This window comes from Oncorhynchus tshawytscha, linkage group LG06 (assembly GCF_018296145.1).
Source record: "Oncorhynchus tshawytscha isolate Ot180627B linkage group LG06, Otsh_v2.0, whole genome shotgun sequence".
NCBI lineage: Eukaryota > Metazoa > Chordata > Actinopteri > Salmoniformes > Salmonidae > Oncorhynchus > Oncorhynchus tshawytscha.
Genome location: NC_056434.1, coordinates 18,958,179 through 18,981,411, shown reverse-complemented (window position 1 = coordinate 18,981,411; position 23,233 = coordinate 18,958,179). Strand labels below are relative to the sequence as shown.

The 23,233-nt window shown below is 41.2% G+C and overlaps 1 protein-coding gene across 1 annotated transcript in view; it reads right to left on the bottom strand.

Moving 5' to 3' along the window:
• The window catches only part of si:ch1073-396h14.1 (disintegrin and metalloproteinase domain-containing protein 10), a 62,818-nt gene extending 49,683 nt beyond the window's left edge, over positions 1 to 13,135 (bottom strand). The window contains exons 1-4 of the mRNA XM_024423231.2: positions 13,000 to 13,135; positions 10,791 to 10,938; positions 10,548 to 10,666; positions 10,263 to 10,418 (exon numbers count right to left, since the gene is read on the bottom strand). Of these exons, the coding sequence (XP_024278999.1) occupies positions 10,263 to 10,418; positions 10,548 to 10,666; positions 10,791 to 10,938; positions 13,000 to 13,060 (484 nt within the window). The 5' untranslated portion in view covers positions 13,061 to 13,135. The remainder of the gene's footprint in view (positions 1 to 10,262; positions 10,419 to 10,547; positions 10,667 to 10,790; positions 10,939 to 12,999) is intronic.
• Positions 13,136 to 23,233: the final 10,098 nt, after the last annotated feature.

Here is a 23,233-nt window from a genome sequence, read left to right as displayed (position 1 = left end):
TGATGCTGCCACCACCATGATTCACTGTAGGGATGATGCCAGGTTTCCTCCAGAAGTGATACTTGGCATTCAGGCCAAAGAGTTCAATCTTGGATTCATCAGACCAGAGAATATTCCTTTAGGTGCCTTTTGGCAAACTCCAAGTGGGCTGTCATGTGCCTTTTACTGAGGAGTGTCTTCCGTCTGGTCACTCTACCATAAAGGCCTGAATTGGTGGAGTGCTGCAGAGATGGTTGTCCTTCTGGAAGGTTCTCCCATCTCCACAGAGGATCTCTGGAACTCAGTCAGAGTGACCATCGGGGGTTGTTGGTCACCTCCATGACCAAGGCCCTTCTCCTCCGATTGTTCAGTTTGGCCAGGCGGCCAGCTCTAGGAAGAGTCTTGGTGGTTCCAAACTTCATTCATTTAAGAATGATGTAGGCCATTGTGTTCTTGGGGACCTTCAATGCTGCAGAAATGTTTTCGTACCCTTCCCCAGATCTGTTCCTTGACATAATCCTGTCTCAGTGCTCTACGGACAATTCCTTCGACCTCATGGCTTGGTTTTTGCTCTGACATGCATTGTCAACTGTGGGACTTCATATAGTGTGTGCCTTTCCAAATCATGTCCAATCAATTGAAATGACCACATGTGGACTCCAATCAAGTTGTAGAAACATCTAAAGGATGATCAATGGAAACAGGATGCACCTGAGCTCAATTTCGAGTCTCATAGCAAAAGGTCTGAATACTTATGTAAATAAGGTATCTGTTTTTTATTTGTAATACATTTGTGTGAAGTATCGTGTGAAGATTGTTTAGGAAAACAAATCATTTAATCAATTTTAGAATAAAGCTATAACTTAACAAAATATGGAAATATCAAGGGATCTGAATACCTTCCGAATGCACTGTATGTATTAACCAAAATAATATAGACATAGGTTCACATGAGCAAATATTCAAGTGATGCTACTGTATCTTCCTACAATATTTACACACAATAGGATCCACTGTGGCACACGGTGGCTTGTAGCTTCCCACAGACCTTTATATCCACTCACCAGACACCATAAACACTGTGGAGATGTTGGTGGATATTCCCAAAAATGCCATTGCTATTCCTTGACCTTATCAACAAGGTATTCCTCAATGGCAGTGCAGACCATCATGACCTAATATCAAACCATATGGGTCTTTTTAAGGAAAATAATGCCAATGAAGTAATTTCATAACATAGCCTAACATTGGAAAACAATGCATGCTTTATGACTTCTGTCTCCAACTATAAATCTCAGTACATCCCCCAGCCAAACCAGAGTTTGGGGATTATTCAATAGCAAACCCCCATGACCTCACCTAAACCCATCAGAGAGAACAAAACCACTTTAGCTTGAGAGAACTGACTGTTCCAATTAAATCAATGCTTACACATTGGCATCAGCTTCAATATTATAGAACCATCTCAGTGGCCTTGTGGCTAGAGCTTCTTCGGGAACGGTGTCCCTTCCACAGGACGGTTGAGCTAATGTAGGCTAATGAGATTAGCATGAGGTTGTAAGTAACAAGAAAATTTCCCAGGACATAGATATATCTGATATTGGCAGAAATCTTAAATTCTTGTTAATCTAACTGCACTGTCCAATTTACAGTAGCCATTACAGTGAAAGAATGCCATGATATTGTTTGAGAGTGCATAATTTTGAACATGACAAGTTATTAATAAACAAATTAGGCACATTTGGGCAGTATTGATAGAAAATTTTGAACAGAAATTCAATGGTTCATTGGATCAGTCTAAAACTTTGCACAGACACTGCTGCCATCTAGTGGCCAAACTCTAAATTACACTTGGGCTGGAATATTACATTATGGCCTTTCTCTTGCATTACAAAGATGATGGTACAAAAAAATACAAACGAATGGTTGTTTTTTTCTTTGTATTATCTTTTACCAGATCTAATGGGTTATATTCTACAACATTCCTTTCACATTTCCACAAACTTCAAAGTGTTTCCTTTCAAATGGTACCAAGAATATGCATATCCTTGATTCAGGGGCTGAGCTACAGGCAGTTAGATTTGGGTAAATTTGAAGCAACAATTGGGCGGATCCTTAAGAGCCACTAGCTAGAGTGTCCACCCTGATATTAGAATGGGTTGAGTCATATCAAAGACAAAACATTTTTTACAGGTAGTCAGGTAGTGTTTCTTTGACTAATTGACAACCCAGATTGGAGGGCTGATGGTTGAACCGGGGAGGGCAGAGAAAACCCTGCGGTCATGCTGCCACCTAGGCAGCTCATGTCTTGATCAAACTCTCAGAGAGACATCACGTGATTGGGTCACACCATTCTGCTGAGGCACTTACAGCCAATGAGAAACAGCCATTTGGCTCTATAGATGGTAGCAGCGGGGTGTTAGATTTGGGGGGTAGTTGGGCTCTCTCTTAATTATGCATGCCTGGGAAGACAAAAATAAGCTGCAGAGTTTCTAGAGCATGCAGCACTTAAACAAGGGTTAAGTTATTTGCCAACTTAAATAACTAAACCTGATCTGTCTGACTGCAGTAGAGTTCATTTAAATACCCCATACATACAGTACCTTTGGAAAGTATTCAGACCCCTTGACTTTTCCAAATGTTGTTATGGTACAGCCTTATTTTAAAATTGATTAAATTGTTTTTTTCCCTCATCAATTTACACAAAATACCCCATAATGACAAAGCAAAAACAGGTAATTAGACATTTGTGCTAATTTATTAAAAATAAAAAAACTGAAATATTACATTTACATAAGTATCAGGCCATTTACTCAGTACTTTGTTAAAGCACCTTTTGTAGCATTTACAGCCTTAAGTCTTCTTGGGTATGATGCTACAAGCTTGGCACACCTGTATTTGGCGAGTTTCTTCCATTCTTCTCTGCAGATCCTCTCAAGATCTGTCAGGTTGGATGGGGAGCGTTGCTGCACAGCTATTTTCAGGTCTCTCCAGAGATGTTCAATCAGGTTCAAGTCCGGGCTCTGGCTGGGCCGCTCAAAGACATCAGGAGACTTGTCCTGAAGCCACTCCTGTGTTGTCTTGGCTGCGTGCTTAGGGTTGTTGTCCTGTTGGAAGGTGAACCTTCACCCCAGTCTGAGGATCTGAGTGCTCTGGAACAGGTTTTCTTTAAGGATCTCTCTGTACTCAATCCTGTTTAGTCTCCTAGTCCATGCAGCTGAAAACATCTCACACAGCATGATGCTGCCATTACCATGCTTCACTGTAGGGATGGTGCCAGGTTTCCTCCAGACGTGACGCTTGGCACTCACAGAAAGAGTTCAATCTTGGTTTCATCAGACCAGAGAATCTTGTTTCTCATGGTCTGAGAGTCTTTGGGTGCCTTGCGGCTTCCGTCTGGCCACTCTACCATAAACTTCTTCCATTTAAGAATGATGGAGGCCACTGTGTTCTTGGGGACCTTCAATGCTGCAGAAATGTTTTTGTACCCTTACCCAGATCTGTGCCTCAACACAATCATGTCTCGGAGTTCTACGGACAATTCCCTCTACCTCATGACTTGGTTTTTGCTCTGACATGCACTGTCAACCGTGGGACCTCATTTCAGCAGATGTGCCTTTCCAAATCATGTCCAATCAATTAAATTTACCATAGGTGGACTCCAATCAAGTTGTAGAAACATCTGAAGAGTGGTCAGTGGAAACAGGATGCACCTGAGCTCAAGTTCAATTCTCATATTAAAGGATCTGAATGCTTATGTAAAAAAGGTATTTCTGTTTTTTGTGTAAAATACATTTGCAAAAAATTCAAAAAATCGTTTTTCGGCTTATCATTATGGGGTTTTGTGTGTAGATTGCAGAGGATTTTATTTAATTTAATCCATTTTAGAATAAGACTGTAACGAAACAAAATGTGGATGAGTCAAGGGGTCTTAATGCTTTCCGAAGGCACTGGATTTTAAACTGACTACTACACTTTTTATGTGAAATTTTCACAGTTTAAACGTATAATGGCTCTAAATCTAGAAAAAAAACTCTGAGTGGGTTTACCTGAAGATCAAACCAATTCAGGGCTAAATAATTATTTCATAAAACTGAAACACTGTGCTATGCTCAGCTACTGTCACGTTCTGACCTTAGTTCTTTTGTTATGTCTTTGTTTTAGTATGGTCAGGGCATGAGTTGGGTGGGTTGTCTATGTTCCTTTTTCTATGATTTGGGATTTCTGTGTTTGGCCTGGTAAGGTTCTCAATCAGAGGCAGCTGTCATTCGCTGTCCCTGATTGAGAACCATACTTAGGTAGCCTGGTTTCACTTTTGAGTTGTGGGTGATTATTTTCCATGACAGTGTTTGTTCCACACGGGACTGTTTCGTTTGTTTCATTTATTCACGTTGTTATTTTGTACTTTTCAGTATTACTATTAAAAGTAAGCAATATGAACACGTACCACGCTGTGCATTGGTCCTCCGATCCTTCCTACTACTCCAGTTTGGGACAATCATTACAGCTACAGAGTAGGCCAGAACCCTCAGTCACCAGACATATTTTTTTGATCCTATAGGACAGGTATTCCCAAACTGGGGTATGCACAATACCGTCGGGGGTACGCCAAATAAAAATGTGATTTAAAATGATTATTTGTCAAATACAGGTAGCCTAGTCAAATAATTAACATCCAATCACATTAACCGTTACTCTCTCGTGGGAAACCTTCACACTTGCTCAGACATTTAGACATTTATTTCTTTCCATCAATGTATGATTTCTTGTGTGCAAATTAACTCAAGTTTACGGACAATGTCAAATGTCATATAGCGAAGCACCTGAATGAGCTGGGTGTGCAGTTACGCAGGTACTTTCCTGAAACGGAAACACAAACAACTGGATTTGTTATCCCTTTCATGCCCTGCCTCCAGTCCACTTACCGATATCTGAACAAGAGAGCCTCATCGAACAGAACAAGGCTGCGCTCAGAGTTTGTTGCCTTGGCAAATCGTGCTGTTAAGACACTGATGTCCTTTGCAACCACGTACCTATGTGAGAGTGGATTCTCGGCCCTCACTAGCATGAAAACTAAATACAGGCACAGACTGTGTGTGGAAAATGATTTAAGACTGAGACTCTCACTAATACAACCCAACATTGCAGAGTTATTTGCATCCTTTCAAGCACACCCTTCTCATTAACCTGTGGTGAGTTATTCACTATTTTCGATGAACAAAAATGGCTAAATAAAGAGCAAAATTATTGATTATTATTATATTATTATTTGTGCCTTGGTCCTATAAGAGCTCTTTGTCACTTCCCACAAGCCGGGTTGTGACAAAAACTCACACTCATTCTTATGTTTAATAAATGTATCGTATAGTGTGTGTGGCAAGCTTACAATGATGCCAAAAAACAACATTTGAGAGTGCGCTGACCCTGGTGCTAGAGGGGGTACGCAGCTGGAGGTTGAATGTTTGAAGGGGTACGGACCTATAAAAAGTTTGGGAACCACTTTTATAGGAGATCTTGGCCACATCCCCTGAATGTGCTGATGGAAAGGTTCTATCATTGTCACGGAGTAATTTGCTAAAAGTAGTCTGCCTGAGACATTCTTCCATGGTGGGCTACAAATCATGTCATTAAGCATGGCCAGGACACTGGGGGGGGGGTTCAAGACCTGAAATGTGGTCTCTGGGTATTTCCCAACACGGATTCTTCATGCGAAATTCCTTGAAGGGACTGAATTCAGTCTGAGTCCGGATGCAATTCAACTAGAGGACTGTGCCTTTACAACACACAAGGTGAACAACGTTCAAAGCACTGTGTGAGGACTGCCCATGTTTCGAATAGATCTTAAAACAAAAATGCTTTGACACATATGGAGTACATATTCTTCTTCACTGTTGTTTTTCTGTGATTATTCACTTACAATCAGAACTAGAGACTTTGTCATCTGCTTGCTTGCAGGGTGTGGGCTGAGTGAACCTCTTAACTAATCACACACAGAGAGGAAGGAGCGCCAGCAGGGTGGATGACAGAGCCCCAGAGAGCATGGGAAATGCTCGATAGTTACCCCTCTCTCACACCACGGTGGTGTGACTTCAAAAGAGAGGTCACATGACTAGGGGTAGCCACAGCGCGCTCACAAACAGGCACACTCGGACACTCCTTTCTCTGGTATTTTTTTACTTTGGGTTGTCTGCTTCTCCTCTTTCAGCACTCCATACAGCATGGGGACTTGTCAGTACTAGCCTGCCCCCACCTCTCTATCTCCTCACTGCACTCATACACACAGGCACGCTCAGGCACACACACACACACACACACACACACTTCAAAAGGCTACTCTAATCCAAGCCACTGGAGATAATCTCAATGCTTTATGACTCCATGGATGGGTGGTAAAACTTCCTCCATAGTGTCTTCTTTATTAGCTTGTGATGAGCTTGGCCTTCAGTTTGTCTGTTTGTCTGTCTGTCAGGAGGGATGTGTTTCTAAAGGCCTATTTACAAACAAACCTGGGCCGTCCCATGTCTGGGGACCAGGAGACCTTCATCCTTATCCAACCTCAAGTTCAGATGTCAACCACAGGCAGTTACTGTTGTACAAAATGGCTACATTACCTCATTACATTACCTCATTTTTTACATTCAGCATCACTCCGTGAAGCGAAATATAGTATTCTTTCTAACAAAGATATCGACATACAGTATATTTCAGAATGTTGTGTATCCCTGGAAATAATCAAATATCATGTAAACATTACAGTTTTGAAAACAGCACTTTTCAAAAAAAGGGTAAGGGCTAAACCTAACCCAAGTGTGGGGTAAGTTGAGCCACGGGACGGGGTAAGTTAAGCTGCCTACAAATTTCTGTACTTAATGAAAAGCTACCACTACCTTTTTAGACCATGTCTACCTTTAGTTCCCAAACACAATGGAACACAATCACAATACATTTTTGTCTTTTAATAATTTTAAGCATATTTTATCACAAACACCTAACACACACTTTGTACTTTTTTAGAACAATTTTAACTTAGGCCAGGCCCTATTGTTACATATCCCAGCGATAATGCCTTGCATTAGGCCTGCGAAGAAAACACTTCAATTTGCTCAACTTGCCATTGGCTCAATTTATCCCATGGCCATGGCTCAACTTACCCCAAAGCAAACATTTTGACTATATTAGTCCACAAAGGTACATGGGTGCACTTTCATGCTAGTTTAGGACCTCATATTGGACCTCATATCGAAGCTTATAGAGACCCCAACTTATGTATAGAACTAAAATGAACTACTTTGGTTTTACATACAACCATCATGAAACCTCTACACAACAAAATAATTTGGCTTGATGAAAATCAGATTATTTTACCTAACTTGCTAACACTTTCTCCATGTGGTTTCTTCCTTCTCAGACTCAATGAAATGAAGACCTCTTCCTAAATATTTGGTCAAATTATTAATTGTGTCTATGGTTTACTAGAAACAAAGATGGCTCAAGTTACCCTTTGGCTCAACTTACCCCACTCTCCCCTACTGATATAACACTCCATCTGTCTCAATCAGTTACACTGTGTTTCAATTAAATATCACATACCATATAACTTCCTGCTTATACTGTATATTGGCAAGTGTATAAAAGTACAGAACATTGTCTACAACCAGCATCAGCAAACCTCTAAAATCTACAGTTTGTCTTTGGACAATTTTAGGGGAGGGGGAGACAAAAACCTTGAGAAGACTCCATCACAAGCAGGGGGTCTTGGCTTTGTGTGCGTAATATTGTTCCACCTCTTTCCTGGAATTAATCTAACTGACACGCACACGCACACACGCATGTGCACACACACACACACACACACACACACACACACACACACACACACACACACACACACACACACACACACACACACACACACACACACACACACACACACACACACACACACACACACACACACACACACACACACACACACACACACACACACACACACACACAGGATGACAGCTTTCCAATGAGTGCCACCTGGCCAAACCTCTCAGATGGGGTCCTAATATAATATCGCTATGGGAACCAGCTCCAAGGGTTCACAGCCCTGGGAGGATGCCAGGTCACCTGACACTCCTCCTCCTCCTTCCTCACACCAGCTCAGGTTTTTTTTCTCTTTGGCTGGAGCTCTGAGTGAGTCTCCACCTCCTCCCACCCCCCAGAGCTCCATAAGAGGACTCTGCTGTTAACCCGTTAACCCTTTCTGCTCTAAAGAGCACAGGGATCAACTCTATCATTGACCCATGTAACCCCGGCTCACAGCCTACTGGTTTAAGGCTTTAGACTGGGTTAGGCTAAAAGGAAAGATAGGGAACCATTGACAGTCATTAGTGTGGCCCTGGAGCAGGATCCTATCTACTGATCTGGCCTGGTTTTGTGTGATAAGGAGTAGAGAGGCATCAGGCCATGGCATTGACCATTAGTCCATTTCATCTGAACATGATGTCATAAAATACAGTGCATTCGAAAAGTATTCAAACCCCCTCACTTTTTCCACATTTTGTTACATTACAGCCTTATTCTATAGTGGATTAAATCCTTTTTCCCCTCATCAATCTACACACAATACAATGCAATGCAATGCAATACAATACAATGAGAAATGGAAAACAGGTTTTTAGTCATGTTTGCAAATGTATTGCAAATACATTATTCAGACACTTTTCTATGAGACTCAAAATTGAGCTCAGGTGCATCCTGTTTCCATTGGTCATCCTTGAGATGTTTCTACAACTTGATTGCCTTTGGTAAATTCAATTGATTGGACATGATTTGGAAAGGCACACACCTGTCTATATAAGGTCCTACAGTTGATAGTGCATATCAGAGAAAAAAACCAAGCCATGAGGTCGAAGGAATTGTCCGTAAAGCTCTGAGACAGGATTGTGTCGAGGCACAGATCTGGGGAAGGGTACCAATGTCTGCAGCATTGAAGGTCCCAAAGAACACAATGGCCTCCATCATTCTTAAATGGAAAAAGTTTGGAACCACCAAGACTCTTCCCAGAGCTGGCCACCCAGCCAAACTGAGCAATCTGGGGAGAAGGGCCTTGGTCAGGGAGGTGACCAACAACCGGACGGTCGCTGACCGAGTTCCTCTGTTGGGAGAACCTTCCAGAAGTACAACCATCTCTGCAGCACTTCGACCAATCAGGCCTTTATGGTAGAGTGGACAGACGGAAGCCACTCCTCAGTAAAAAGCACATGACAGCCCGCTTGGAGTTTGCCAAAAGGGCACCTAAAACATGAGAAACAAGATTATCTTGTCTGATGAAACCAAGATTGAACTCTTTGGCCTGAATGCCAAGTGTCACGTGTGGAGGAAACCTGGCACCATCCCTATGGTGAAGCGAGGTGGTGGCAGCATCAGCGGCAGGGACTGGGAGACTAGTCGGGATCGAGGGAAAGATGAACAGAGCAAAGTACAGAGAGATCCTTGATGAAAACCTGCTCCAGAGCCCACACGTCCTCAGGGATGGGTTCACCTTCCAATTTCTAAAAAACTGTTTTTGCTCTGTCATTATTGGGTATTGTGTGTAGATTGATGAGGGGGAAAAACATTTAATCAATATTAGAATAAGGCTGTAACATAACAAAATGTGGAAAAAGTGAAGTGGTCTGAAAACTTTCCGAATGCACTGTATGTCATCCTAACCTTTGGTAAATGAGTTCATGGTCTGATTATAGGTTAATATTGATTTCTTTATTCCAAAAATGAGGAAGGGTGGATACACACATGTGACGGAATAGGAGAGATATTTTGAGAATCGTTTGAAATAGACCATTATCATTTTGGAGAAGCAATATAGCCATTAAAGGCCCAGTGCAGTCAAACTGATTTTCCTGTGTTTTATATATGTCCATATGAGGTTGGAGTAATACTGTGAAAGTTGTGAAAATAGTGAGTGTAAGAGCTGTTTGGAAAGATCACCTGAAATTTCAGCTTGTTTTGCATGGGTGGAGTTTTGGCCTGCCTGGCGACATCACCAGGCGGTATAAGTTAATAGACCAATAACAAAGTGAGTTTCAAACTTCACTGCCAATAACAGCTAGTTTTCGCGTTACATATCTCTCCCATTAGACTATTTTTGACAGCTTTAATTGAAAACAATCACAGTAAGGTACTTAATTTTTACACAGAGATGATTTGATATTGAGATAAAAACGGCTGCATTGGACAGTTTTAACATAGACTTGAGAAGAACATTCATTAGATGTTCAACAGTCCTCTCTTACCCATGTCGTCCTCATGGTAGATGATGGAGTGGTGTTGTGTGGGCTGGCTGGTGTATCTGTGGACAGGCTCTATGTAATATGTCCCATTGGCTGTGAGGACAGAACCCTCAAACTGGCCCTGGATGACCGAGCCGTGACAGGAAGATCCCTTCTCATCTGGTGAGAGACAGACAGGTGGGAGTTAGCGAGAGATGGAGGGGGGAGAGAGACTGATAGGCAGATTGAGGGGAGGCAGGCTACAATATGTTGGATTATAAAGCCACGAATCCCTGAAGTGTCATATACCTTCAAGTTCTCCAGAATATAGATGGGAGAGGTCTGCTGTACTTGATATATTTTCAGAGAAGACTTCAAAAGGCTCTGTGAATCCCGTCGTGTCTCGCCTCAAACGCAACCGGAAGGTCCTAAAGTAAACAATCGTGTGACACAAAGCACAAAGAGTGAAGCAAACATTGAAAGATGTTTTGACAATTATATACTCAATCGGAAAGGCAATGAAACAGAAGGTCCTGGGCTTGTGTCCAGTACCTGAGAAAAGCTCTGAAGTCCAGCTGCAGTGTCTGGTCCTGAGGCTGGGTCTCTCGTTTGGCGCGCCGGTGTCTCCTGTGTAAGGCCTCACGATCATAAGACAAGCCTTCGTAATGCCTTATGAACGGGCTAATACCATTCAGAGCTCCTAGAGAAGTTGACAGAAAAGACACAGGAAAGTTAATATACAGGGGCTTTATCTTGTCTGGTGTGAGAACTGTGTTAACCTGCTTTGTGATGTAATCAAAAACATTTTCCAGATAACTGCACAAACAATGCTTAAAAGACTTCTTAACAGCTTCTACCCCCAAGCCATAAGACTGCTGATGTCACGCCCTGACCTTAGTTATCTTTGTTTTCTTTATTATTTTGGTTAGGTCAGGGTGTGACAAGGGTGGTTGGTTTAGTTTTTGTATTGTCTAGGTGTTTTTGTCCTGTCTAGGGTTTTTTGTATATCTATGGGGTTTTAGTATGTCTAGGTATATGTAGGTCTATGGTGGCCTGAATTGGTTCCCAATCAGAGACAGCTGTTTATCGTTGTCTCTGATTGGGGATCCTATTTAGGTTGCCATTTTCCATTTGGGTTTTGTGGGTTATTGTCTATGTGTGGTTGCGTGTCAGCACGAGTTGATTCAGTGTTCTTCGTTAAATAAAAGAAGAATGTATTCCAAATACGCTGCGTCTTGGTCTCCTCGTTATGACGAATGGGACAGCTGAACAGCTCATCAAATGGCTACCCAGACTATTTACATTGAACCCCTTACTTTATTCTTATCTATTACTATGTTTAGCACTGACTCGCTTGAACAGGCTCGATGTACAATCACTGGACTAACCTCACACTCAAAACACACACACACACATGCATATTGTCGCTACACACACACACACATACATTCACATTCCTTTACACTCTTCACATACACTGCTGCTACTCTCTGTTTATTATCTATGCATAGTCACTTTACCCCTTCCTACATGTACATGTTGCCTCAATTACCTTGACTAACCCGTACCCCTCCACATGGACTAACCCGTACCCCTCCACATGGACTAACCCGTACCCCTCCACATGGACTAACCCGTACCCCTCCACATGGACTAACCCGTACCCCTTGACTAACCCGTACATTGACTTAACCCCTCCACATTGACTAACCCGTACCCCTCCACATTGACTAACCCGTACCCCTCCACATTGACTAACCCCCCCTCCACATTGACTAACCCGTACCCCTCCACATTGACTAACCCGTACCCCTCCACATTGACTTAGTACCCCTCCACATTGACTTAGTACCCCCACATCCCCGTACCCATTGACTTAGTACCCCTCCCACATTGACTAACCCGTACCCCTCCACATGGACTAACCCGTACCCCTCCACATTGACTAACCCGTACCCCTCCACATTGACTTAGTACCGCTACCCCTTGTATATAGCCTCGTTATTGTCATTTTATTGTTACTGTTTTTCCCTTGAGTTTTTTTAGCACATTTTCCGTACTTTTTAAAAACTCTGCATCGTTGGTTAAGATCTCGTATGTAAGAATTTCACACCTGTTGTATTTGGCGCATGTGACAAATAAACATGTGATTGATTTGATAATATAACAACGTTTGAGAGGGACAAAACAAACAATATCTATAGATAAATGACCTACTGTAGGGAAGTGATGCATGGAACTGAGGCTTACTTTGTGTATAGGCAGGCATTTTTTAATGTTCTCATCCATTTCAACTTTGCCATTCAGATTGATTTAGATTGTGTTATAAATATCAGGCATTTCCCTCTTTCTAGTAGGACAGCAGATAAAAGTGACATAATTTCATCATAACAACAACTTCCCCATTATCGTGCTACATTCTTTTCTCCTTTGTCAAAGAACATGCCAAACAGATAGTCAGGGGCTTACACACACTGTCCATATAACACTCACACCAAGCTTCCATAGAGAATATCTCATATATCTAATCAAACAAAACACAGCATCAACAAGACAGGAGGCCTTTGTAGAAATGTAGTCCTATGTGTTTGTTGGCCATTGCATTACATAGAGGACAAGCTCAGGCAGATCCCCTGTCTTGTCTGATAGTTCCAAGCTAAGGGTAGGCCACCGAACCCCCCTGCATCGCGTGACTTGTCACACCTCAAAAATAACCTAACAACGGTGTCAATTGTCACACAGGAAATAAAAGTCATTCTACCTGCATTGGGGTCGCCCGAGTAGATAAGCAACATCAGAAGGCAGTATTGGGGTGTATTCATGATGTCTTCTGTGCTTTCTTTCTCTCCCTCTCTCTCTCTCGCTGCTTACCTGTGGTCTCCTCACTGTGGAATGTGACTAGATAGCTGCTCATGCCAGGACTTACCATTGGAAGATAGGAACACACAGTCCAAGGCAAATTCAGACTTGTTGTTATACTGTTAGGGAGTCCTTTAAAATATATGCAAAAAATATATGCAAAAAAAATACATTTACCATTCACACATGCCTATTAACACACACTTGTACATGTGTGAGATAGGACAAATATAAGCACCCACCAAATGAGTATGTATTATTTAAATATAATTAGCGAAGACAAATGTGTATTAGGGAAGTGGTTTCACAATAATGGTGTTACTGTTTCATAGAGGTAATGATAAAGGTCATAAAGTCAATTGTGGTTGGTACAGTCACCATAACACGAATTGGGGTGAGAAGTTACCATTATCTTTATTTAGGCTAGTTGTATGAGATAATGTTAGCTGGAAACTCCCCTTGGAGACAGTGACAGACTGATTAGCCTATAAGTATACTTCCCCCACAAATTAGATCTATTTGGAGAATGTTTTATAATAGACAGTGTTATATTTTGTGGAGCAATATGGAACAAAAGTCAAGATATTCTGATTGAAAGACTGTCATCAGACTTATATAAAGGGAAGTAAAAGCAGACAGATTATTTCAATTCACTGTATCACAATTCCAGTGGGTCAGAAGTTTACATACACTAAGTTGACTGTGCCTTTAAACAGCTATGAAAATTCCAGAAAATGATGTCATGTCTTTAGAAGCTTCTGATAGGCTAATTGACATCATTTGAGTCAATTGGAGGTGTACCTGTGGATGTATTTCAAGTTCTACCTTCAAACTCAGTGCCTCTTTGATTGACATCATGGGAAAATCAAAAGAAATCAGCCAAGACATCAGGAAAAAAATTGTAGACCTTCACAAGTCTGGTTCATCCTTGGGAGCAATTTCCAAACGCCTGAAGCTACCACGTTCATCTGTACAAACAGTAGTATGCAAGAATAAACACCACAGCCGTCATACCGCTCAGGAAGGAGACGCATTCTGTCTCCTAGAGAAGAACGTACTTTGATGTGAAAGTACAAATCAATCCCAGAACAACAGCAAAGGATCTTGTGAAGATGCTGGAGGAAACAGGTACAAAAGTATCTGTATCCATGAAACGAGTCCTATATCGACATAACCTGAAAGGCCACTCAGCAAGGAAGAAGCCACTGTTCCAAAACCCCCATAAAAAAAGACAGACTACGCTTTGCAACTGCACATGGGGACAAAGATCATACTTTTTGGAGAAATGTCCTCTGGTCTGATGAAAAAAAAAATAGAACTGTTTAGCCCTAAAGACCATTGTTATGTTTGGAGGAAAAAGGGGGGGCTTGCAAGCCAACGAACACCATCCCAACCGTGAAGCACAGGGGTGGCAGCATCATGTTGTGGGGTACTTTGCTGCAGGAGGGTCTGGTGCACTTCACAAAATAGATGGCATCATGAGGCAGGAAAATGATGTGGATATATTGAAGCAACATCTCAAGACATCAGTCAGGAAGTTAAAGCTTGGTTGGCCGGTAGCCTAGTGGTTAGAGTGTTGGACTAGTAACCGGAAGGTTGCAAGATCAAATCCCCAAGCTGACAAGGTAAAAACCTGTTGTTCTGCCCGTGAATAGGGCAGTTAACCCACTGTTCCTAGGCTGTCATTGAAAATAAGAATTTGTTCTTAACTGACTTGCCTAGTTAAATAGAGGTATAATAATAATAAAATGAAGGGGTCTTCCAAATGGACAATGACCCCAAGCATACCTCCAAAGTTGTGACAAAATGGCTTAAGGACAACAAAGTCAAGGTATTGGAGTGGCCATCACAAAGCCCTGACCTCAACCCTTTAGAAAATTTGTGGGCAGAACTGAAAAAGTGTGTGCGAGCAAGGAGGCCTACAAACCTTAGTTACACCAGCTCTGTCTCTGAATGGGACAAAATTCACCCAACTTATTATGGGAAGCTTGCGGAAGGCTACCTGAAACATTTGACCCAAGTTAAACAATTTAAAGGCAATGCTACCAAATTCAAATTGAGTGTATGTAAACTTCTGACTCACTGGGAATGTGATGAAAGAAATTAAAGCTGAAATAAATCATTCTCTCAACTATTATTCTCACATTTCACATTCTTAAAATAAATTGGTGATCCTAACTGACCTAAGACAGGGAATTTTTACTAAATGTCAGGAATTGTGAAAAACTGAGTTTAAATGTATTTGGCTAAGGTGTATGTAAACTTCCGACTTCAACTGTATGTCACTCCATTTGGTTTCTTCCCAAGTCATCATTGTTTCAGTTTCTGTATCATGTTGGTGCGCTGGTCATGTTTCTTGTTTTGTTCGTTTATTTATTAAATGTATTCACTCCCTGAACTTGCTTCCCGACCCTCAGTGTACATCGTTATAAGTGCGATACACTGAGTATACCAAACATTAGGAACACCTTCGTAATTTTAAGTTACACCACCCCCTTTTTCCCTCAGAATAGACTCAATTCGTCAGGGCATGGACCCTACAAGGTGTCGAAAGAGTTCCACAGGGATTCTGGCCCATGTTGACTTCAGTGCTTCCCACAGTTGTGTCAAGTTGGCTGGATGTCCTTTGGGTGTTGGACCATTCTTGATACACACGGGAAACTGTTGATTGTGAAAAACCCAGGAGCATTGCCGTTCTTGACACACTCAAACCAGTGCACCCGGCAACTACTACCATACCCTGTTCAAAGGCACTTACATATTTTGTCTTGCTCATTCATCCTCTGAATGACACACATACACAATCCATGTCTTAGTTGTCTCAAGGCTTAAAATCCTTCTTTAACCTGTCTCCTCCCCTTCAGCTAAACTGATTGAAGTGGATTTAACAAGTGGCAATCAATAAGGGATCATAACTTTGACCTGGATTCACCTGGTCAGTCTGTCATTGAAAGAGCAGATGTTCCTAATATTTTGTACACCCAGTTTATAAGGAATAGGGTGCCATTTGGGATGCACACATGGATGTCACCAGTACTAATAAATGCAACCATTTGAGGGATTCTTCACGAAACTAAAACAAAAAAAGACCATCTGGGGTTTTCATAGACCTCCTTTTACTTGCAAATCCATTCATTCAATTAACAAACGTGAAAGTTTTCAGTTCAGGAAACTTCAATGGAGACATTCCCATCCCAAACGGAAAAAGGCAACCCAATGACGGGACAGAACTATGGTGCACTATCAGTCATAAAGGGTCAAAGCCAGGTTCCTATATAAGAGATTACACGCAGCAGGATAACATTTGCTTTAAATCATATTTTACTGTAATGTGTTTTCATTTGGACGTTGTTCAGTAGGCCCTGCAGTGCTGCATGACAAACTGGCTACAGTTGAGAAATGCATCTCCTCCTGCCACACTGTGATGACACAAGCCAGACACCAGGACTTCATCTGGTCTGAGGTATGCACATATAACCTCAATATGAAAGGAGAGGTGGAAGAGTGCTAAGATAAGCACTGCATATAGGTACCTAGAGGAGACACAGAATCGAACTGATCTACAAATCACAATTAATAAAAGTTATTGTAAATGGTAATAGATAAAGAGCAACTGCTGAACATGACATTAACTATTTTCATGCCAGGGACACAGAGGAGCTAATCATGGCAGTAAGAATAGTAGCCAGACAATGTCCTGTGACTGACACTGAAATGAAGACCTAAACCTAATTCCACTTCTTGTCTGATCTGGTTTACCTCCAGAGAAACACAGCTGTCACGACTAGAGGTGGGCTCCTCCAGGTAAATATTTTGCTCTTTACGGCTATATTATAGGGGCAAAATACAAAGAAAGCTATATCTACTCAGGGTTTTCTAAAGCTAACCAGCTTCAGTTAATTTCACATTCCAGCTTAGGTTTCATCCACACTACGACTGAGGATATTGCTTGACCGCCTGCGTGTGTAAGTCACACACGGCTAGTCAAACACCAAACTCTTAATTGAGACAATACTGAAACATAAATCCATGGGCAAGTCAGTGTCACATTTACAATTATGCCGAAATCAAAATGAAGGAAAAGTTATCTTGCAAATTCAACAGGCTATGTTGTGAGACAGCCCTTGCTGTCTCTGCCTGGCCGGTTCCCCTCTCTCCACCGGGATTCTCTGCCTCTAAGGCAGAGTCACTGGCTTACAGGTGGTCTTCCATGCCGTCCCTAGGAGGGGTTCGTCGCTTGAGTGGGTTGAGTCACTAATGTGATCTTCCTGTCTGGGTTGTGCCGTGGAGGAGATCTTTGTGGGCTATACTCAGCCTTGTCTCAGGATGGTAAGTTGGTGGTTGAAGATATCCCTCTAGTGGTGTGTGGGCTGTGCTTTGGCAAAGTGGGTGGGGTTATATCCTGCCTGTTTGGCCCTGTCCGGGGGTATCATCGGATGGGGCCACAGTGTCTCCTGACCCCTCCTGTCTCAGCCTCCAGTATTTATGCTGCAGTAGTTTATGTGTCGGGGGCTAGGGTCAGTCTGTTATATCTGGAGTACTTCTCCTCTCTTACCCGGTGTCCTGTGTGAATTTAAGTAAGCTCTCTCTAATTCTCTCTTTCTCTCTTTCTTTCTCTCTCTCAGAGGACCTGAGCCCTAGAACCATGCCTCAGGACTACCTGGCATGATGACTCTTTGCTGTCCCCAGTCCACCTGGCCGTATTGCTGCTCCAGTTTCAACTGTTATGCCTGCGGGTATGGAACCCTGACCTGTTCACCGGGCGTGCTACCTGTCCCAGACCTGCTGTTTTCAACTCTCTAGAGACAGCAGGAGCGGTAGAGATACTCTGAATGATCGGCTATGAATGCAAATGAGGTGCTGACTTGCTGCACCCTCGACAACTACTGTGATTATTATTTTTGGACCATGCTGGTCATTTGTGAACATTTGAACATCTTGGCCATGTTCTGTTATCATCTCCACCCGGCACAGCCAGAAGAGGACTGGCCATCCCTCATAGCCTGGTTCCTCTCTAGGTTTCTTCCTAGGTTTTGGCCTTTCTAGGGAGTTTTTCCTAGCCACCGTGCTTCTACACCTGCATTGCTTACTGTTTGGGGTTTTAGGCTGTGTTTCTGTACAGCACTTTGAGATATCAGCTGATGTAAGAAGGGCTATATAAATACATTTGATTTGAAATAGGCTTTTTAAAGTGCTCCTTTTTCTTATCGTTAATGCCGTCTTTCACATCTTGTTCTTTTTTTACACAAAAAAACCATTTGATTCATAAAATATTTAATCAGTTCCTCAAACGAAGGGGACGATGTCGCAATTCTTGTGAGAGGGAGAGAATCCCATTTCATTGGTCATCAACTCAGGTCCAAGACACTTCATTCAAGACAAACGGAGTTAGCCCTGAGTTAGCCCTGAGTCACGGAGCAGGTTAGTTCTGAAGGATTTGTTGCCATAGAAATGTACCTGACTAAAATGTGAGCCACATTCGTATGACCAGTTATCCTGTGTTGAACTCCGAACTGACCAAAGTTTGAGTTAACTTCTCAAACCTGATTCGTAGGATACCCGTTATCTCTCCTGCTGCTGTTCCATTCCCTGACCGACTCCCCCAAATCATCCTGCCTTAAACCGATTGGCCAGGGTTGAACGGCCTGATGTGAAATATGACATCACACACCCATCCCATCCACAGGTAACCACCCGTGACCTCAACATTTCATGAGGTCTCTAAAGTTGTAAATGTACAGCTGTCTAGTCCGATATAGAGTCTTTAATAGTCAGCCCTAGGCATAGCCAAGATATAGAGCTCTCTTTTCTCCTCTGTCCCTGCACACTGAGCCTTCACTTCTAATCCCATAGGAATCATGTGTTTTTACCACGGTATCAATGGTTCAAACTAACTTTATGAGCCTTTTTGGTTGCTAGTGAAACTAATTCAAGCCAACATTAGATGTGACATTTGACCCTGCAAATGAGCGGTATTCAGACCCAGACAAAGGATCGGGAGTGATTAGTGAAGACTATGCCCTAGATTTCTTGGATCTCCCTGAGTTCGTAGGTTACGGGAATTATCAAACCACCTTCATCTTTAGACTTACCCAATCCAACTATTAACCCCTTTCGTTCATAACCCACTTCATAAAATGATTCAATACAGAGAAGCCCATCGATTTCATGCCTTTAAACCAAATAATGTCCACACTGTGATGTGTTCAACAAATTGCCTGTTGTTCCCATGACACTGACATAGCTTAACAGACAGCCATTCTTATTAATGTACAGTGCATTCAGAAAGTATTCATTTTGCTGTGTTTTACACATAATACCCTATAATGACAAAGTGAAAACACGTTTAGAAATTTTAGCAAATGTATTGGAAATGTAAATTAAATATTTCATTTACATACAGTTACAGACAAAATTGTTGACACACCTACTCATTCAAGGGTCTTTCTTTATTTTTACTATTTTCTACATTGTAGAATACCAATGAAGACTTCAAAACTATGAAATAACACATATGGAATCATGTAGTAACCAAAAAAGTGTTAAACAAATCAAAATATATTTTAGATTCTTGAAAGTAGCCACCCTTTGCCTTGATGACAGCTTTGTAAACTCTTGGCATTCTCTCAACCAGCTTAACCTGGAATACCTTTCCAACAGTCTTGAAGTTCCCACATATGCTGAGCACTTGTTGACTGTTTTTCCTTCACTATGCAGTCCAACTCATCCCACACCATCTCATTGGGTTGAGGTCAGATGATTGTGGAGGCCAGTTCATCTGATGCAGCATTCCATCACTCTCCTTGTTGGTCAAATATCCCTAACACAGCCTGGAGGTGTGTTGGGTCATTGTTCTGTTGAAAAACAAATAATAGTCCCACTAAGCGCAAACCAGATGGGATGGCGTATTGCTGCAGAATGCTGTGGTAGCCATGCTGGTTAAGTGTGCCTTGAATTCTAAATAAATCACAGATGGTGTCACCAGCAGAGCATCCCCACACCATCATACATCCTCCTCCATGCTTCTCAGTGGGAACTACGCATGCCGAGATCATCCGTTCACCTACTCTGCGTCTCAGAAAGACACGGAACCAAAAATCTCAAATTTGGACTCATCAGACCAAAGGACAGATTTACACCGGTCTATGTCCATTGCTTGCAAATGTCCCAAGCAAATCTCTTCTTATTGGTGTCCTTTAGTAGTGGTTTCTTTACAACAATACGACCATGAAGGCCTGATTCACGCAGTCTCCTCTGAACAGTTTATGTTGAACTCTGTGAAGCATTTATTTGGCTGGTAACTCTAATGAATATGTTCCTGTGGCGGTCCTCATGAGAGCCAGTTTCATCATAGCTCTTGATGGTTTTTGCAACTGCACTTGAAGAAACTTTCAAAGTTCTTGAAATTTTCCAGATTGACTGACCTTCATGTCTTAAAGTAATGATGGACTGTCATTTCTCTTTGCTTATTTGAGCTGTTCTTTCCATAATATGGACTTGGTATTTTACCAAATACACCAATCTTCTGTATACAACCCCTACCTTGTCACAACACAAATGATTGGCACAAACACATTAAGAAGGACAGAAATTCCACAAATGAACTTTTAACAAGGCACACCTGTTAATTGAAATGCATTCCAGGTGACTACCTCATGAAGCTGGTTGAGAGGATGCCAAGAGTGCCAAGAGTGTCATCAAGGCAAAGGGTGGCTACTTTGAAGAATCTCAAATATAAAATATATTTTGATTTGTTTAACACTTTTTTGGTTACTACATGATTCCAGATGTGTTATTTCATAGTTTTGATGTCTTCACTATTATTCTACAATGTAGAAAATGGTCAAAAGAAAGAAAAACCCTTGAATGAGTCAGTGTGTCCAAACATTTGACTGATACTGTAAGTATTAACACCCCTGAGAAAATCCTTTGTAGTAACACATTTGGGTATGTCTGTATCAGCTTTGCACATCTGGATCTGGGAATTTTCTCCCATTATTCCTTGTAGATTTTCTTTTAAAGATTTATTTTAAAGAACTACTAAAGTGCCAGAAATGTACACACTCTGTAACTACTATGAAGATTTTAACTGACTTTTAACTCACTCATTTTAAATCACCCAGACATTTCTCAAAGGTGTAAAGTAATTCTGTTGCTTTGACAGTCATTTCTGGCGATTATTATTTCTTTAATGCAATTGGTGATTCATTTTAAGAAAAAAAAAAAAAACCTGTCCCTCATTTTAAGGTCAACCCTGTTATATGAACTGAACTTTAATTTTAACATTCAGAAGAAACATTTAAAATCTTATAGTCAAACCCTAGTGTGAAAGCAGGTTAAACTCTTTTAGGACATTTTCTGGTGTTTTGTGGTGGGTAACTGAGTGGGTCGAGCATAACACGTGAACCCTGTTACCCATAGATAGGCTAGAAAAGCTTGCATTCAATTGCCCCTCCCTGTTGCACACAACAAGCTTCTATTCCCCCTGGGGGATTTATGGCTGATTTAAGATGAAATTGTCAACCCTGTTACTTTACTTGGCACTTAATAGGCACTTACTATAGTCATTTTTTATTTGATTTAACACCTCTTGAGATAGGAAAATATGTTTTTTATTCAGTTGAATGTGATCTTTGTGACAGAATGTTAAAATGAGGTGAAAACATTTTTTTCTTCCTACCAAGTTACACTACTCAAAAGGCACCCACCCAATTGGTGGAACGACCCATATCGGAGAAAGCCTGAATGACATAATGTGTGTCAATAGACCCACATTCCCACCACTAAGAGAAGATTATCTGTTTGAAAAGTCATGTCCTCCATGAGACCTTCAGGTGTAATCAATTCTAGATGTAACCTTGGGGGGTAATGGCAATGGAAAAGAATTAGAATCCAAATGTGGTATTGCATCGCCCCCTGCTGCAAGCTTTGGGGAATTAAAGTATCTTGAGTGCAGAAGACCCTTTTGAGGCAAGCATGGTATTTGCGAAAGGGCCATCAGTTGCAGCACTGCAGCGAAGAGACCAACACTTCAACAGACACAAGGACATTCATGCTAGAGGCATCCCAAAACAAGAGGATAGGCAAGGACTTCTAGGTGGGATGTTTGAAGTAAACATTCAGTGGCTATCCCTACTGATTAGGAACTGTCCGTGATCAGCGACTTAATATTAGAAACAGCATGTGATAGTCCTCTGGGGATATAAAATAAAGTACAAATAACATTTCTAGCCTATTTCAATTTTCTGTGTTTTGTTAAATAATAAATCCTTGAATGGCAGGTGTTTTTCTTAGAGGAGAAAAGCCTAAACATGTCCTTGTGTTACCCGACATGTATGGGTTCCAGGGTATCTGCAGCTGGGTGAAGCTGTGACTAATAATAATTACAATATAATATTATTATCAATATCACTCACAATTCCTATTACATATGTCATAATACCATAAAACAAGATAAGATTAACGTCTGAGAAAACTCAAGAATGTTTTAAGAAAAACATGCCTGAGAAAAAGCTAATACAGTAGGCCTATGTCCTGAATAGGGTTGCAAATTCATCTGTAATTTACTGTAATCTTCAGTAATTTTGGTCATTAACAGAAAATCCATGGCATTCTACAGTAACTTTGGTCATTTATACTTGAAAAAATGAATTCATATATAGTATTAATTTATTATATCTGTGTTTATATTGTCCATGAGTTTCTAGTAGATAGACCATATGGTTCAAGAGAAAATATCCTAATTAATGAAAAAAGCATATATTTTTAATTAACCCTGCAGCTCTTCTTTGATGCCAAAACATTAACAAATACATATTAACATCTAAAAAATAAATGCAAGTTTGTGAAACAAATATATAGATTATATTTCATGTTGAAACCTTCATAACACCAATGGTATTCACTAAGTTAATGGTTCACATTTAGGATAAGACAGCTTTGTCATTCTATTTTTTATATTTTAAAATCATATTATTCAATGATTTCATATCCTGTATATTACATGTGATAAAGCCACACAGAAGTCCAGAGATTGTTAGACATCTGTGATAATCTGAAGTACCAAAAGGGCCACTAGATGTCTTGTGATAGATTACATAAAATCCTTGAAAAATACACATGGTAGTTTACTGGTA